This window comes from Chrysochloris asiatica, unplaced genomic scaffold (assembly GCF_000296735.1).
Source record: "Chrysochloris asiatica unplaced genomic scaffold, ChrAsi1.0 scaffold00004, whole genome shotgun sequence".
Taxonomy (NCBI): domain Eukaryota; kingdom Metazoa; phylum Chordata; class Mammalia; order Afrosoricida; family Chrysochloridae; genus Chrysochloris; species Chrysochloris asiatica.
Genome location: NW_006408522.1, coordinates 11,953,074 through 11,970,331, shown reverse-complemented (window position 1 = coordinate 11,970,331; position 17,258 = coordinate 11,953,074). Strand labels below are relative to the sequence as shown.

Below are 17,258 nucleotides of genomic sequence, written 5' to 3'. Positions count from 1 at the left end.
CCAACATGGCCAGCCACATTCCATTAGAGACCCAGAGAAAACAAGGCTGACAACCCAGCCCCCGATGATCCTGGCAAGCTCTAGACCACGCCCTCTGCACCTATGGGTTCAACAGGCCACACCTGCTGTTGGCACTTCTTGGGCAGTGTCCGCTCTGAGCCCAGCCTGCAGACTGAGTCCTCCCTGAAGGCAGAGAGGCAGTAGAGAGGAATGTGTGTGTCAGGTAAGGAAAAGGACCAAAGAAATGTGCTCTTCAACTAAAGGCACTTGTCAGCAACCACCTACAGCCATGCTCTGGGCCTGGTGAGCGCACACGCTGCTGCTGCTGATTTGCTAGAAGCCAACAAAGTCTGAGTGGACCTCGTTCATCCTCTCACCAGGTTTAAATACAATAAATAAATCTTGCTGGGTGGTGGTTTTGCCCTCCTGGGTTCCTATGAACAGTGGACCTTTTAGGAGACTTGTCCTCCGTGGGGAAGGTATGGAATAACTCCAGGCCTTGGAGAAGCAATTGCTTGCTGTGGATCAGAAAGGGAGTCCCCAAACGTCCCCTTCCTTGTCTGTGCCCGGACCTCCTTCACCCAGTGCATAGAGTCTCCATGTGCCTCAGATCTTGGTCACGTAGTTGTTGGGGAACAGGCCCTGTTTGCCTCGTAACCGACCCGTCCACCAGCCAGAAGGATCTGCAGAGAGATGGAGAGATGGTGACTGAGGAGCGTTACGGCTGTTCTGTTACAGGCATCTTATCCTGCGCCTGTGGGCTTGTTACACAAGTAAAAGTGATTTGGTGCCACCCTCATTCCTTTTCCTTCTTTAACAATTATCTTAAATGAAAAAGGCTGCTGTGGCAGGTAAGCCCTTCCCCGCGGTGGACACAGAGATGGTCAGTCAGATCCATCTGCAAGAAAGAGCCTGCTGCTAAGATGGGAGGTGCGTGGGTGGCTGGCAGGCCCAACATCCATGCATGGGCGGGTGTTTCCGGGGCTAGACTGAGCAAGGTGACAGTACAAGGACCCAGCCTTTTCAGCTCAGCGTAGGGCTCCTTAGTGAGCAACCTGGCAAGCTGGCACAGACGGAGGTCTGCAGCCCATCGGTCAGTTCCCCACTCAAGCGTCCTCCCTTCTTCTTCACAGGGATTCTTGTCAGGTGACTAAGTGATCAAACAGAAGTGTCCCACAGGATTTTCTAGGCTGCAATCTAGAAGCAGATCACCGAGTCTTCCTCCCTCAAAGCCACTGGGTGGGTTTGGACTGTTACGTAACTGTTGTACTGCCAGGGCTCCTTATTTACTCCCCCAGTAAACCTTTGCCTCCATCTCAATGCTCGGCTCTGAACCACAGTCCGTGACACACACTATAACCCCTCCTTCTGCTCACAGAACATGGCATCAGGATTGGAGGAAGACTCGATTAACAATCTGCATATGCAGAAAGTGAAGAGGACTTGAAATACTGCTGAAGGTCAAAGAATACAGCCTTCAGTATGGGTTGCACCTCAATGTAAAGAGAACAAAAGTCCTCACCACTGGACCAATAAATAACATCATGATAAATGGTGAAAAGATTGAAGTTGTCGAAGACTTCATTACGCCCGGATCCACTATTAACACTCAGGGAAGCAGCAGTCAAGAAATAAAACTATATATTGTATTAGGCAATCTGCTGCACAAGACCTCTTAAAGTATTCAAGAGCAAAGATGTCAGTTTGAGGACTAAGGTGCACCTGACCCAAGTCATGTTATCGACAACAGCCTCATTTGCATGTAAAAGTTGGACAATGAATAAGGAAGACCATAGAAGAAGTGATGCATTTGATATGAGTTATGGTGTTGGAGAAGAATATTAAAAATACCGTGGATTTCCAGAACAAACAAATTTGTGTTGAAAGAAGTAGAGCCAGAATGCTCCTTAGAATCCAGAATGGTGAGACCTGTCTCTCATACTTTCGGACATATCAGGAGGGACAAGTCCCTGGAGAAGGACATCATGCAAGGTAAAGTGGAGAGTCAGTGAAAAAAGGAAGAACCCCCAACAAGATGGACTGACACAGTGGCATCAGCAATGGGTTCCAGCTTCACAATGATTGTAAGGACGGCGCGGGATGGGACAGTGTTTGGTTCTGTTGTGCAGAAGGCCGCTATGTGTCGGAACTGACTTGATGGCACCTAACAACAAGGAGTGGCTGGTAGGTTTGAACTGCTGACCTTGTGGTTAGTAGTACAGTGCTTATCCTACAGCACCACACCAGGGCAACCTCAGTTGTCATTAAGTGCCATCGAGTCTGTTCTGACTCATACATAGCGACCCTGGAATAGGGTGTCTGAGGAACGGCAGGTGAGCTGAAACCGCCAACCTTGAGGTTCAACCCAACCTTGCAGTTCAATGCATGAACCCACAGCGCCACACCATGACGCCTTTGTTTTAGAGCTGTACATAGCACTTGCACGTTGGATTCTGCTATTCTTGTCCTTTGCCTACTTTTCTGTTGGAAGTTGTAAATAGCCCTTCCCCATTTTTATTAACTCTGTTATGATGTTTTGATAATTTGTTGAGTCACCTGATCTATTATGGCTTCTGGGGTTTCTTTCATTTTTAGAAATCCTTTCCAGTCTGATGTTATTAAAAAAGAAACTGTTCCCATATTTTTCTGGTTTCTAAAACTCATCTGCTTCAAGGACTGGGATAAGGGAAGGTAGGCAGTATCACCTTTTATTCTTTGTCGGTGTCATGGCAGGTGAAATGTTTTCCTCTGCATCTTGTTGATGATGAGGGCGGCTCTTCTGTGCATTGCCTCACCGCCCACTTCTTAGTACTCACGGACCGGAGCTAATTAATGGGTGCAATACCTACTGTCTCCTAGTCGGCTTCCTAGCATTGAATTTTGTTCCTGGCACTTCTCACTATGCAAAAGGTTTTAATTGAGCCTTTTAATGAAGTTAAATCCTGCATGGTTTGGGGGTTTTATGTTTTGCATAGCAAGACTTTTCCCATCCAAAGATGAATAAAATATTCTGGGTTTCCTTCTAAGACTATAATTTATTTTTAGGTCTTTGATTTATCTGACATTTATTGAGGCAGAGATGTCTGAGGTAGAGATCAACTTTTATTTCCTTTTCAAAATGGGAAGTAATTTTCTATCCTTTTTCCTCTGATTTCAAATGTCACACTTATCATGTATTAAATGTCTCTATATACATGGGTCTGCTTCTGGATTCTGTTCTATTCCATTTACCTGTACCCTTTATTCCTGCAACCACACCACATTATTTACAATGTTAACTTACAGTCCGAGTGTGTCTAAGATTCTATATTTTACACAAGTATATAGTTGCTGTAATTATACCTGATAGTGCATATTCCTTCTAGGAAAATGTGAAAGAACTGAAAAATGAAAAGTAATGCTCACTTGTACATTCAATACTCAAGGATGGCCATTTTAAACATTTTCCGTACCTCCTTTATATCAATATACTGACACATATACACTTGAGAATATATACACTTATACACACACACACACACACACACACTTACACTTTTGTATGGAGTCCTGGTGTGGTGCTCTGGGTTAATGTGCTGGACTGCAAAGTTGATTTGAACCTCAAGGCTGATGGTTCAAGCTCACTAACTGCTCCTTGGAAACCCTATACAGGGCCTTTATGGGTCGGAACCGACTCAACAGCACTTAACAACAACAACAGCTATGTGTGTTTCTATAAGAATAAAACTACACATTTATAATCTAACTTTTTCCTTTTCTTCGTGAACGTCTTTCCAAGTCAATAAATACACTATACTTTTGCATCATTTAAAAAAAGCTTTAATCTGTTTCTATTTCATATTTTGAAACTGTGGTAGAATATATATACTGCAGCTATGTTTGAATGTGCAGCTCCGTCACATGACGTACATGCACAGCCCTGCAGCCATCACTGCCATCTAGGGTCACCATGTCTTCTTTATCTTCTCACACACAAACCCTATGCCCTTTAAATAATATGCCTCATTATTTTTAATTAAAAAAAAAAATTGCACTGATGATTCACTGATGGAAACAGAAAGCTTATTTAGCCAACCCCATAATTGGGTTATTTCCAATATTATTATGGAACAAGTCTATTGTTTACCAAAGCATATTTTCAACACTCATTTTTATTCCTCCATCTTTGAAAAAGGATGTTAAATGGCTGTAAAACTTGTAGAAAACTAAATAGTTAAAGGAGATAAAAACAAAACTCAGAGGTCATTTAGTAGGGGTTGGTGCACGGGCTGAGAATTCTCCTGAGGCAAGCTCATATGATGAGGGAACCTACTAAAAGCACAATTCTAGAACTTGTCCTTGGGCACCTTTTTTGTTGCTGCAGAACATACAACAATTCAACCATGTCTCCATGTACGAATCTGTGACAACGATTACATTCAAGCTATACACCTATTCTCATTCTCCACTTCTCAATTGTTTCTCCCTATTAACATAAACTTCCTGCCCTGAGTTTTCTATCCACTCTTTTGAGATGCTGGTGCCAATTTGATCTCATATAGATGGTTCTTAAAAAGAGCAGAATGCTCAAGGTAGCCCTTCTCACTAGATAAGCAAAAACTATTCTTAGTTTTAAGAAAACTTCGGGGAATTATTTTTAGTTTAAGCTTTAAAGATTATTGCAGGGCAGTGGTTTGGGGGATTCATCCAGCCTCTATGATGCCAGAAAGGCTGAATTCTGTCCGAATTTGGAATCGTTCTGCATCCTCCTCCACACTCACACCCCCATCAGGATTCTTCTGTAAAATCTTTGATCAAAAGGGGCACCATCCAGATTTTCTGGTCTCATGGAGGGGCAGTGGTTCCCAGTTACATATTCCCTTTTCTCCTCCTCTCCCTGACTTCTTCTCTCCAGGCAAAGAAAGACCGATTGAGATAACCTGGATGTTAACTTGACCATCTCTTCGTGGAAACTAACCTTTCTGCAGAACAGAGAATCACCCAGGTTCCCTTGTTCTGTGTATACCTCCATGGCTCTCTGCTATCATCACACACTCTCTTGAGCCTGTCATTCAGGGCCCTCCAAGACCAGGCTATTTTCAGCTTGACCTTCCATGACATCTCCCTGGGGTTCTACACCTTGGTCCAGTGGCTACTTGTTTTCCTAAAATGACCTGCTCCTTCTAGACTTTGCTCATTCTCTCTCCCTCCCACTATCTACCTCAGAGTTAATTCTCCCCAACTCTCACCACAAATGCCATTTCCCTCCTGCGGTTTCTAATACCCTGAAGCAGGATTTATTGTTTTGTTTCCATAAGCACGTATGTTTGAAATTAAAAAAAAAAAAAAAAGAAATTAACCTCATTATATTCTAATTTATCTTTTCTTCCAAATTAAAAAAGCACTCAACCAAGTCTGTGAGTCCCTTTTATTTCCCCTTGCCCTTTTATAACACTGTAGGATATTTCCTTGGCTTCATTCCATTCCCGTTCACTGTATGGAGGCCTGAAGTTTCGGTGGGGTAGATTCACCCCCTCTTCCAAGGAAATCACTGCCAGGTCTAACACAGTCAGGATACAGTGATTGTTCAGGATGGACATGTAACCTAAAGGGGCCCAATCAGCGTGAAAGCTAAGACTCTTGCTCAGTGGCTTTGGTTTGGCATTGCTACCATGTGGTAAAACAACATGAAGAGGAAGCCGATACAAAGAACAGAGCCAAGCTGATAGAAGCGTTAAAACAATGAAGTTCAAGTCCTTATAAAGCTGAGCATGTAAGTTTCAGCTAGAGGAACTCATTCATTCTCTTCATATTAAACTAGTTTTTATAGCAAAGTGACTGTGCTCTTTGGGAGGGTGTCTCAGTCAGCTAGCGATGCGCTTACCTTCTTTGATAATATCGATAATGTCATTGGCATTGAAGCTGAGTTCATCTGTGTCCTGAGCATCATAGGCGTAGAGCGCCTTGCACTGTGGCACCTGAGGCTTAGGCTTGGGCTGGGGCTTGGGTCTGCCCCCTGCTGGGGGCGGCCGGCTGGTCGTTTGTCTCCGGACACTGTGGAGAGAAGGGAGCTGGGTGAGAGATGGGAACCAGTGGAAGGCGGCAGCACTGAGTAGAGGAACAGAGGCCAGCCAATGGAAGGCGGCAGCACTGAGTACAGGAAGAGGCCAGCCCCACTCATTCAAGGTCAACTCCAGCTCCACTCGTGGAAGCGAGCACCCCAGGTTTCACTCCCTAAATTTTCTCTAATAAAAATATCTGACAAAACCATTGCAAAAGTCAGTGTTTTTAGTTGCCATTGTGTCAATTCTGACTTGTAACCTCTTAATAAAGTGTTTGTTTTGTGTTAAGTGTCATCGAGTTAGTGCTGACTCACAGTGACCCTGCATATGGTCTTCAGAAGCTTTTAAATCTCTGTGGGAGCAGAAATTTTCATCTTTCTCCCATGGAGCAGCTGGTGGGCTTGAATGCCCTCTTGACTAGTAGATGAGTGCTTAATCATTGGGCCACTAGGGTTCAATAAACCATAATAACTACCATTGCTATCGTCACTTCCACAGCAAGGAAGGCAATGTAGAAAAGACACATGCTCATACTAAGGTCGACACAGTGTGTGTGAACACACACACACACAGACATAATAATAAAATGAAGAGTTATGCTCCCCCCCACCCCTTTGGAACTAGTACTTTTGCCAGTACCATAGAAGCCACCCCTCCCCCACCTTTTGTATTAATGATCTCTTGTTTTTCTTTACAGTTTTATCACACATGAAAATATTCTTAAACACTATGTATAACAGTTTGCCTGTTTCCAGAAACTGTACACAAGGAATCACACTATACAAATTCTATCATCCACTGAAGATTCATGAGACGTACCCATGTTGCTTTCGACTAGTCCATTGTACGAATGTCACAATTGGCTTAGGCAGGTCACTGTGGGTGGCCATGTGGGTTGAATCCATTTTTCAATATCATGAAAAAATTCTGCTTAGAATCTTCTTGTACCAGATTCTGAGCAAAGTTTCCCAGCCTTTGCACTGTTAGCTTTGTGCGCAGAATTGTTCTTTGGTGTTGGGGCTGCCCTGAGCATTGGAGGGTGTTTAGCAGTATCTTTTGCTTCTACCCACTAGTCATCAGTGGCATCCTACCGTCATGACCATCAAAAATGTCTCCAGAACTAGAATCAGACGTTCTAGATTTCAATGTACTCTTTCCAGTGACCTTGCATTAGCAGCCCAATGCTTAACCCACTGCATCACCAGGGCTCCTTTTCTACATAGTATGCTACCTCAAGTCACTATCTATCCATTGTCTCAAAGTCATGCAACTATAACACAATTCTACTGAATAAACTCTTTAAACCGATTTACTGAATTATTTACTGGTTGTGGTGGTGGGAGCGTGCCATCAAGTCAGTTCCGATTCATACAAACAGGCTTTCCAAAACTGTAAATCTTTATGGGAACAGAGAGCCTCATCTTTCTCCCATGAAGTGACTTGAAGGTAGATTTGAACTGCTGACCTTGTGGTTAGTAGCCCAGCTCAAAATCCACCACACTAATCAGGGCTACTTAATTATTTACTAAGAATCTTCATTAAATCCATTTAACAAAACAAAATAAAAAAAGAACGAAAGAAAAAAATACAACCACTCCCTTGCTTTGCAACAAAACATAGGAAAGTATACATTCATTTACTAACAATGAAATTTAAGCTTCTGATTTCTTTTAAGAGGATTTGGGCTGTGAGCCCACACAGTGGGCTGGCTGTTAGGTCTGGCCAGGCAGGTTTAAACCTGCAGGAGGAAGTAGGAAGAGGGAGGGTCCTTCCTTGGGCCTGAGTTCTGGAAGGAAAAAGCACACCCAGCTTTGAGCTAAGCTCACAGGAGTTGAGGTCCTGCTTCCTATTCACAGCTTGCAAAGTCGGCTGTGTGATGGCAGATGCTTAGGTGCTGACCAACAAGCTGAAGGAATTGTGAGAGGACAGCTGTGGGGCGGCCGGCTGCATGGAAGGTAGCCATCCCCAAAGCTCTGCTCCTTTCAGCGCCCCTCCTCCCTGCCCCCATCACTTTTCTTTCATCTAAGAGAAAAAGCGCTTTTCTAGACCATTAGTATGACATCATTTCTCATCCAATGTCTGTTGGAAATCCCCATTCCCTGCTCAAAGTGCTTTCTTCTTTGAAAGCTGGCCGAGCAAGCTGGTTTTTAATTAAGCAACCTATATGTTAGGGACATGTCAGCATTTGGTTAATAAGAGCCATTAGCCTGGATACCAGAAGTCATCTGACTCCTGATTTCCCAGCAACAGGAAATGACAGGAGAGGGTGGAGGTAGGGAGTGTAATCAGAACATTCTGGGAGGAAGCAAAGTCTCCAGCTGGAAGTTCTATGAAGTAGTGCAGTCCTGTGCACGTGTATACACACACACACACACACACACACACACACACACACGCATGTTCATTCTCTCCAAATACTTGTAGATGGAAATTTAACCCCTATTATGCCCAGGGATGGTTCAAATACTTAATGTTGACCAAAAGGCTGGAGGTTTGAGTTTACTCAGAGGTACCTCGGAAGAAAGGACTGGCCATCTACTTCTGAAAAGTCAGTTCTCACCGACACACATGTAACTGCTATGAGTTGAGTTTACTTGGCGACAGTGATCTGAGTTTATGTCCAGGGGAAAACACTGCTATCATTAGCACAGGTTGATGGGGTGTCTGGAACCCAAAAGAACATGAGGACTTAGGCACTATATCCCACCAAAACCCCCAGAACCCTCAGGACTCGGTGAGGAAGGGAGAGGATGGCAGACTCCTCCCTACTCAGGCAGCCTTTGGGCGTCCCTCACCTCGCTCCAGCTTTGACTAAGCCTGCTGTGTCTCTCAGACACTAGCTTCTATTCCAGAGCCCCTGGCTCAGCTGTTAGCAGCTCCCTAACCTCGCCACCTGAGAGTCCTTCATCCTTCTAGCAGCTTCTCTCTGCATCTGGGAAAAGGACCAAACCCCTCCTGCCAAGTGTAGCGCCTGCTCACCTTCTCTGGCCTCAGCCGCACTGACACTTTCTCCATGGAGGTCCTTGCCCTCGCTGGGGCTCAGGACACTGTCCACACACTCCTAGCTCATATCAGATTTGTGACGAAAGACACAAACATCAGGAACAAAACAAAACCTGTTCTCAACCACTTCTATTTAACACTCTGCTGGAAGTTCTAGCCAAGGCACGAGAAAAGACATAAAAGGTGTCAAGATTGAAACATAAAAAAGTTAAAAAAAATCTCTGTTTGAAGATGATGTTGCATAAATAAAGAGAGTACTAAGATTGACACTAAAATGCTATTAGAATTAATAAGTAAGTTCAGCCAGATGGCACAACGCAGGATCAATATACAGAAAAGTTCACTAAACTACATACTAGCAACGATCAATCTCAAATGCAATTAAGAAAGCAAATCTATTTTCAATAACATCAAAACAATACTTAAGAAAATTTTAACAAGAGAAGTGCAAGACTGGTGCATTAAACAAGGCACAGTATCTTTGGAAGAAGTTAAGGAACACCCGCACAAATGGAAAGACATCACACGATCAAGGATGGTGTAGACCCAGGGGTATAGCTCGCTGGACTGTCCTCAGGCCCTGAACACTGCTCTCGTGCTGGCTGACCAGGGGCGGTGTAAGCATCCCAGGCATGTCTCCCTCTGTGAGAGGGTTTCATAGATTTAGCTGAGTCCAGCGCTGTTTGTTGGGGTGCAGAGTATAGACTGGAGGGCTGTATCCGATCAGGCCTGGGCAGTTCTGCAGCTTGGGGGGTGGGGGAATGGTCTGTTTAGGCAACCTGAAGCCACCTTTGTGTGGCTTTCTCTTGTTTAATGGCCCTCCATTACCGGGAAAGGGGACAATTGCTCCATCTCCCAGGTCACTTCCACCCAATTCTTGTATCTGAGCATGTCTCCACGGTTCTTGTGAAAGGAACAGATGAATGAGCTACAGCTACATTCTCCCGGGTGGCACCTGCTCAGGCCCGGCATCCTGCTAGGCATTTTGTAGACGATGCTTTGTTTAATTTTCACAACACCCTCAGGAGACGACAGATGTGGGTTCCCGCTGGTTTCATCATTGGCTGAACACAATGGCAAAGGCATAAGGGCCCCCTGAGCTCGATCGGAAGAGCACACGTCTTCCCGCTGGTTTCATCATTGGCTGAACACAATGGCAAAGGCATAAGGGCCCCCTGAGCTCTAGCCACATTGATGTTTCCCGTTCCTAGGTCTGTCATGCTCCTGTGGTCTGTCCTCAGCCCAGCCAGCACTGCTAAGTCCTGTTTGGACCTCATTTTCATCACCACTTTCTCAGACACGGACAACCCCCTATCATATCCTCTTATTGCCTCCTTCAAAGCAGGGGGTGGATTTTAATGACTTATGTGACTATTTGGCCATCCCCCATTAAGGCAGTAGACTCTACACTCTGGCAGTGGGACTGTAGCCCCCAGTCACACACAAGGCCCAGGGACACAAGGTGAACTCAATTTGACCAAGGGACAGTCTGTAACAGGGCAAGGGGCACTGGCTTAAGGGTCCTGGGTTTGAGGACCAGCTCTGCAAGGAACTTGGGCAAGTCACAGCAAGTCTGGGAGAATCGGTGTCTTTTGTAAAGCATGTAAGGAATTGGCCAATGGCCAAGGACTTTTCCCCTAATTCTGAGCAAGCTTTCCAGAATGCTCTCAATAAAAATTCAAATTTTTTGATGTTCCGAGGGATACAGGAAGCCTTTGTCAGTGAATTGATCAGTGTCTACTTCTCACCACACTGCAGGGCTGGATAGCACTGTGGAGACATTCTCCTGGCTCAGTGTTGCTGTTGTTAGTTGTCAACTTGATTCTGACTCATGATCACCAGAGCAGAGTAGAACTGTGCTCCAAGGGTTCGAAGCTGTGACCTTTCAGACACAGCCGGTCTGCTGAGCCTCCACTGGGTGGGTTTGAACCACTGACCTCTTGGCTAGTAGTCAAATAATTAACCGTTAGCACCACTAAGGACTGGGCTTGCCTTAGAAACACTCAGAGCCTGAAGAAACAAAACTGTTAAGACAAATACCACTGACAATCTCCTCTGTGTCACTAGATGGCGATCCTGTGTAACTAATAATCAGGAGCAAGGCTGGCTGGCTGATTAGGGAGGTCTTTGAGGGACTTTGAGCTATCTACTCCCAGCCAAGAGGGGACTCAGTGCTGTGAAGAATGACACAGATAACAAATAGGACACACACACACACACATGCACACTTGCTGGCTCTGGCCGGCTTGGGAGATTACAGTTGTTGGGAATTTTGTGAGCCAGTTTGTAAACATAGCTGTTATTAAAAATTACATTAGATAAACAATAACAAACTATCATTAAATACATCATATTATAAGCAAATATATGCTCTTAATGTATCCCTTCTGAATTATTTTACTATTTTCAGTGGCAGTCCTGTTGTCACTTCCAAACTCCCGAACTAGTCACCCTATAGGACACAACGGAACTGCTCCCTAGGGTTTCCGAGACTAAACCTTTACGGAAGCAGACAGCCTCATCTTGCTCCCTTAGAGTGGCTGGTGGGTTCGAACCATGGATCTTTCAGTTAGCATCCCCCAATACTTAACCCAGTGCACCACCAGGGTTCCTTGGCAGTCCTGTAGTTCCTGCTGTTTAAGTGTTATCAAGTAGGGTCAGAGCAATGATTGTGAGGCTGGTACAGGACTGGGCAGGGTTTTGTTCTGTTGTATATAAGACTCAGTACTGACTCGATGGCACCTAACAACAAGAAGAAAGCTCACACTGAAAACTGCTATAAAATCAGTAATTTCATTGGGAAAATGGCATTTGTAGCAAGGATTTCAGACTCACAATAACCAAGTTCTTTTTCCTGTTGACATTTCACCAATAAAGCTTTCCTTTGTACAGAGGGCTTAAAAAAGTTGGTGGAACAATTCCATTATGTTTTAATTCCATTTTTCCATGAACTTCTTAAAGCCCCCTAAAATATATTAAGGAGCTCTGGTAGTGTAGTGGTTACAAATCGGGCTGCTAACTTCAAGGTCAGCAGTTTGAAACTACCAGCTGTTCCATGGGAGAAAGATGAGGCTTTCTGCTCCTGTAAAGATTTACAGCCTCGGAAACCTGTGTTATGAGTCGGCAATGACTCCATGGTACCTAACAACAACAACAACAACAACAAAATATATTAGCATAAATTTATAAACTCATGCATCACTGAGTAAACCCAGTGCTTCATTATAAGTAACATTTCCACAATGCGGTTTAGGTTTTTACAACTTGACCCATCATTTCAGGATAATTTGTACACCCCACTTTATTGTGTGTACTACTCATCATTAAAACAAACACAAAGAAGCTAAGCTACAACTCTTTTTTTGTAAAAGGTTCTTGTTTCTGGGCAGGGTATTAGACCTCTAATGCAATCACATAATAACTAAAATTGCAAACCAAATTTCCCAATTACTCAAGCACATCACATTCAGTTTGCTTTGTGAATATTTGCAAAAAAAAATATTAGAGAAGCCCTGTATTAGTGACTGGACAAAAAGCAGATGAGAGCTTTGCCCCGAGACATCAGGATTACAACGACATTTGGTCTGTGTGGACTGCTGCTAAAGCTAAGGAGATGTCAAATGCTATCTCTGAGGACAAAGTGCTCTAAATTGAGGACTTAATAATTCTCTGAGACCTGGTAATACCTGTGACTTTCCAAGACATGTCAGCTGTTATGGTGACTAGAGCAAAGGATGGGTTACGGATTGAAATGGGTCCCTCAAAAACAGTGTTGTCCTTGTACCTGTGGATGTGAGACTGTCTGGAAATAAGAGTAATCTTTTGTTACGTTAACAAGGTCATGCCAATGTAGGGTAGACCCTAGACCTGATCACTTCCATATTATGAAAAAAGTAAGTAGCAGACATAGAGATACACACAAGGAAAAAGGTAAACTCCACGTGAGGACTGGTTATAAGTTAAGGAATCAAGGAATTCAGGGCTAACCACAAGGAAAGCCTCTGGAGCCACAAGAAAACAAATGTCTTTTATTTAAAGCCATCCACATGTGGTATTTTTGTTTCAGCACCACGTGGTCATTAAGGCAGGGTGTTCAATTAGAAGAAAGACTGTGGACTAATTTAGAGTCAGAACAAGTTTTTGATTTGTACAAGTATTTAAGCCATTGTCTAAATGAACTCTAGAATCTAGTTTCTGTTGCAAGGTCTCTGTTCTACTATTTTTCTGCGTCCACAGGCACATGTGTATTTGTGTGTGGGGAGAAGTCTCCCTAACTGTTTTTCCTTTCTTGACTTTCCTAGGCTGCCCACTCCTTCATTAGACCAGTAAAGTCTGAAGCTTAGACCCTCAAGGAACCCAAAACTCTATGCAGGCCAAAAATGTGAATTCTTGAGAATAAAGTCGGGAGGCCAGAGAACTCCCACCTTTCAATTCTAGTAGAATATTAAAACTTCTACAGAAGACCAAAGAACAGGAACTAAAGTACTAAGACAAAGAAGCACAGTGCTTCACAAATCTTCAAGAAAGCCCTGAGGAGTGGGTTTTACAAATGATTAATTAGTATTATTATCCTTACTCTAATATACAGTAAACCAGACAGGTGAGGGCATCAAAGTGAAGCAGGATTAAGGGACAGGCATGAAGTAGCACCACTGGCAATTTGTGAAATGGTCCAAGTGACCTCTATCTGGGCCACAGAAAAGACTCAGAAAATGTTGGATAAATGAATCAATGAAGGGAAGAATAAGTGGATTAGGACTCACATCCAGTTGCAAATCCCATGCCTATTGGATCTGTCATCTTTTGTGACCATATTTGTAGTTCTCCATTCCCTGGGGTGAGTGTGTGTCATCTACTCCAAGGAGAGCTGGAACCAAGCATTCAAATATCACCTCTTTGTTCTGCAGATGTGAAACTTCTGTCTTGAGATTCCAAGAGGGAAAATAATGGCATTCTATTTCATTGGCCCTTAAAAATGTGCCCTGTTCCAAAAGGTTCGATTTATAAACATTACTGGAAATGTGGGAATGGATGCTGGGAATTCCTAAGCTCCATGTCTGCTTGGGCAAGGACACAGCTGCTCCTCCTGTAGATTATGGGCAGAGAAATATTGCTATTGGATACTTGTTGGAAATTCTAAGCCCCTTAAAAATATGACTCCTTTGAAACAGGCTTGACAAGAGACACACAGGCAGCAGCATTTAGATTTTTCTATCGATCCCTCCTTTGTGGTGTGGCCAGGTGCCCTACCACTGAGCACGTTCAATATTTTTCTGTTTCTCCAACTTCTAGTTGGATTAATCTCTGGAGTATCTTGAAATTTCCTGAAGTTTTCCGCCCATGAAATGAGCCACAGAATTAAAAACGGCCAATAGAAAAGACATTTCTAGTCTGGGTTTGAATGCTTCCAATAATGGACTGGAAGTAGATTATGTACATTTCGCTTATAGGAGAGAAAATAAAAAGCACATAGGACTGTCAAGGATTCCTATGAAGTCAGAGCAAGGGCAACTGAATGAATGCTTCCTTTGTCCAGTCCTTGTTTAAGCTGATTTCTTGCCTGGAGAATTACAAAGATTCATAAGCCAGCGTCAGATTTTACAAAAGTGAAGCAAGCTAATGATCCCGTTACACCTTAGTTTTTCTGGAATATAGCAATGAATAAAACTAAGCAAAACCTTAGTTTTTCTGGAATATAGCAATGACACAACAAACTTAAAAGTTATCATGTCAGCAAGTACGACAAAGCAAGAGTAAAGATGACCACTTGGATGGTAAATAATATGGTGAAGGCTTACAGGCGTACTTAAAACAAACAAACAAACAAACTTGACTTGTACCCAAAATAAACTGACAAAGACTTCCCTGAATTAACTTGAGGTGCTAATTGCACCATTTAATTTTATCCATATTGCATGATGCGAAAGAAATGATCGCTTATGTTAAATGTAAAGAAAAGTGCATGGAGGAGCAGAAGAAAAAAACAAAAACTAAACCCAGGGGTGTGAAATCCCCAAGAAAGACTGTGGCAATCTTATTTGTACAGATGGGTAAATTCAAGGGAACCATTTGGAACTGTGTTACATATAGGGATTTTCATATTTATGGAAAGGTACAAGCTCGAGATTCTCCACACACATCCCCCGCCCCAAGTCCCCTGTTTGTTCAAACAATCTTTTGTGGAATAAATTCATGCTTCCTTGGCCCAGAGGAAAAGTTGTGAAACTTAGGTAAGCACAAGTTCACTGAAATGCTATGTTCAAGGTCTTTGCCATCTTACAGAGAAACAAATTTAATTTCCACTTTTCTGTAGTTTAGAAAATAAACACCAAGAGACAGCTGAGCTGTTTGACCACAGCACTATTTCTAAGGAATGTCCCTGTAGAAATGGAAGGGTATAAAGAGAAGGCTGACCAGGATTTCAGAGTTTTACACACAACAGGCAGTCAGGAGGTTGAAGGTTGTGAAGGCACCCTCTCCTCTCAGCCTCATAACCAATCACCCAGGTAACGCTGTCTGTGAGCTGGCTCTTTAGCTATAAAGGCAGTAAAGGGTGGGATAAGACTTGAATAGGGAACCACAGAGCTGAGGGCTGGAAGGGAGCAGCCTCAGTTAAGACATGATGTTCCTAAGTTTCCTGCTTTTGGCTGACAGATGCTCCCAGATGGCTGGTGTGCAAGTCTGTAACTTGCAAAGCAGGCTGGAAAGATGGTTCTGCTTGCCAAAACCAGAGCAAGTAGGAAGCTAACAGACTGAGCTAAGAGATTTGGTGCATTCTGTTGATGGATTTTAATTCGTCGCCTACTTTGGGACATAAAACTGGGCCCAGGAGAAGTGGTGAGAGAGCTCTTTGATTTTTCTCAGTGGTTTTCATCCATCTGAACATCGTAGGTATAGGTGATGGAGTGGAATTTCCATCGCCTCAATATCACTCTTTTAACTCACCTTGGACCACTCTCTCTCCCTTATTACCAACTAGACAACAGCAGGTATCTTTAGACCAGTAGATCTCACCATGTGATTCCTAGATCACTTGGGAGTTAGAAATGCAAATTCTTGGCCTTACCCTTGACCTACTGAATCTAAAACTATAGTGGTGGGCCCACAAGCTGTACTTTAATACGCCTTCCAGGTGATTATGGTGCACACTCTAATAGATACCCACGAGGTTAGGCCAAGCCAATCAGGTAAACCAGGTAGACCCAGTTTACAGAGGAGGGAAGGGAAGGGAGGAAGAGAGACAGAGAGAGGCCTCCACTCTACTGATTGCTGTCTGGCTGTCTATGTGATGAAATTAAGATGCTTTCATATCTGTAACCCACAGGAAGTAAAACTTTCCAGGGGAAAAGGGACACAGAGACATGGGAATGTTCCTAAGAGCTTTTTACTGTTTAGGAGGAAGGTGTCAAGATAGGACACTCAAAGGAAAGTGTTGCTATTTCTCAAAGCCATGGCTCTATTTTATACACAGCACACATCTGAAATGTCTTCTCCTTTCTAGAGACAGACAGAGAATGGAAAATGGTGATGTGCTTGAGGGTGGGGAGGAAGTCAGAGATTGTGCCGGAGCAGGTCCATTAATGGTTCAATCCAAGGAGCTGCTCTGCCACTGAGGATCATGGTGACTTGGAAGATTCTTTAAAAGTCTCTAGTTCAATCCGAGTCCTGATGTGGCGCTACAGGATTAGCACTGGACTTGGATCACAAGGTAAGCAGTTCAAGCTATCAGCTGCTCCTTGGAAACCCTATATAGGGTCACTATGAGCTGGAACTAGTTAACAACAACAACAGTTCAATCACCAAAAGAATGAACAAATCTGTCTGGGCAGAGATACAGCTGGAATGTTCCTGAGAAGCAAAGATGGTGAGATTGCATCTCGTGTACTTTGGATGTGTGGTCAAGAAGGACCAACCCCTGAAGGACATCATGCTTGGGAAAATAGAGGGTCAGCGAAAAAGGAAGAGCCTCCCAATGAGATGGCTGGACACAGTGTCAATAACAAAGGGCCTCAGACGTAACAATTGTGAGGACAGCACAGGACCAGGCAGTGTTTCGGTCTGCTGTACACGGGGGTGCTGTGAGTCAGGATTGGCTCAGTGGCACCTAACAACAAGGGAGATAGTAGATGCATCATCATCATCAAGGCACAACTGACTGAGCAGCCTTGTATGCCAATAACATACATACAAGGTATCTGATTATATTATTTTTAA

At 43.6% G+C, this 17,258-nt stretch overlaps 1 protein-coding gene across 1 annotated transcript in view; it reads right to left on the bottom strand.

Moving 5' to 3' along the window:
* Nucleotides 1-462: 462 nt before the first annotated feature.
* The window catches only part of MYO1E (myosin IE), a 287,213-nt gene continuing 270,417 nt past the window's right edge, over nt 463-17,258 (bottom strand). The window contains exons 27-28 of the mRNA XM_006831592.1: nt 5,864-6,033; nt 463-683 (exon numbers count right to left, since the gene is read on the bottom strand). Of these exons, the coding sequence (XP_006831655.1) occupies nt 607-683; nt 5,864-6,033 (247 nt within the window). The 3' untranslated portion in view covers nt 463-606. The remainder of the gene's footprint in view (nt 684-5,863; nt 6,034-17,258) is intronic.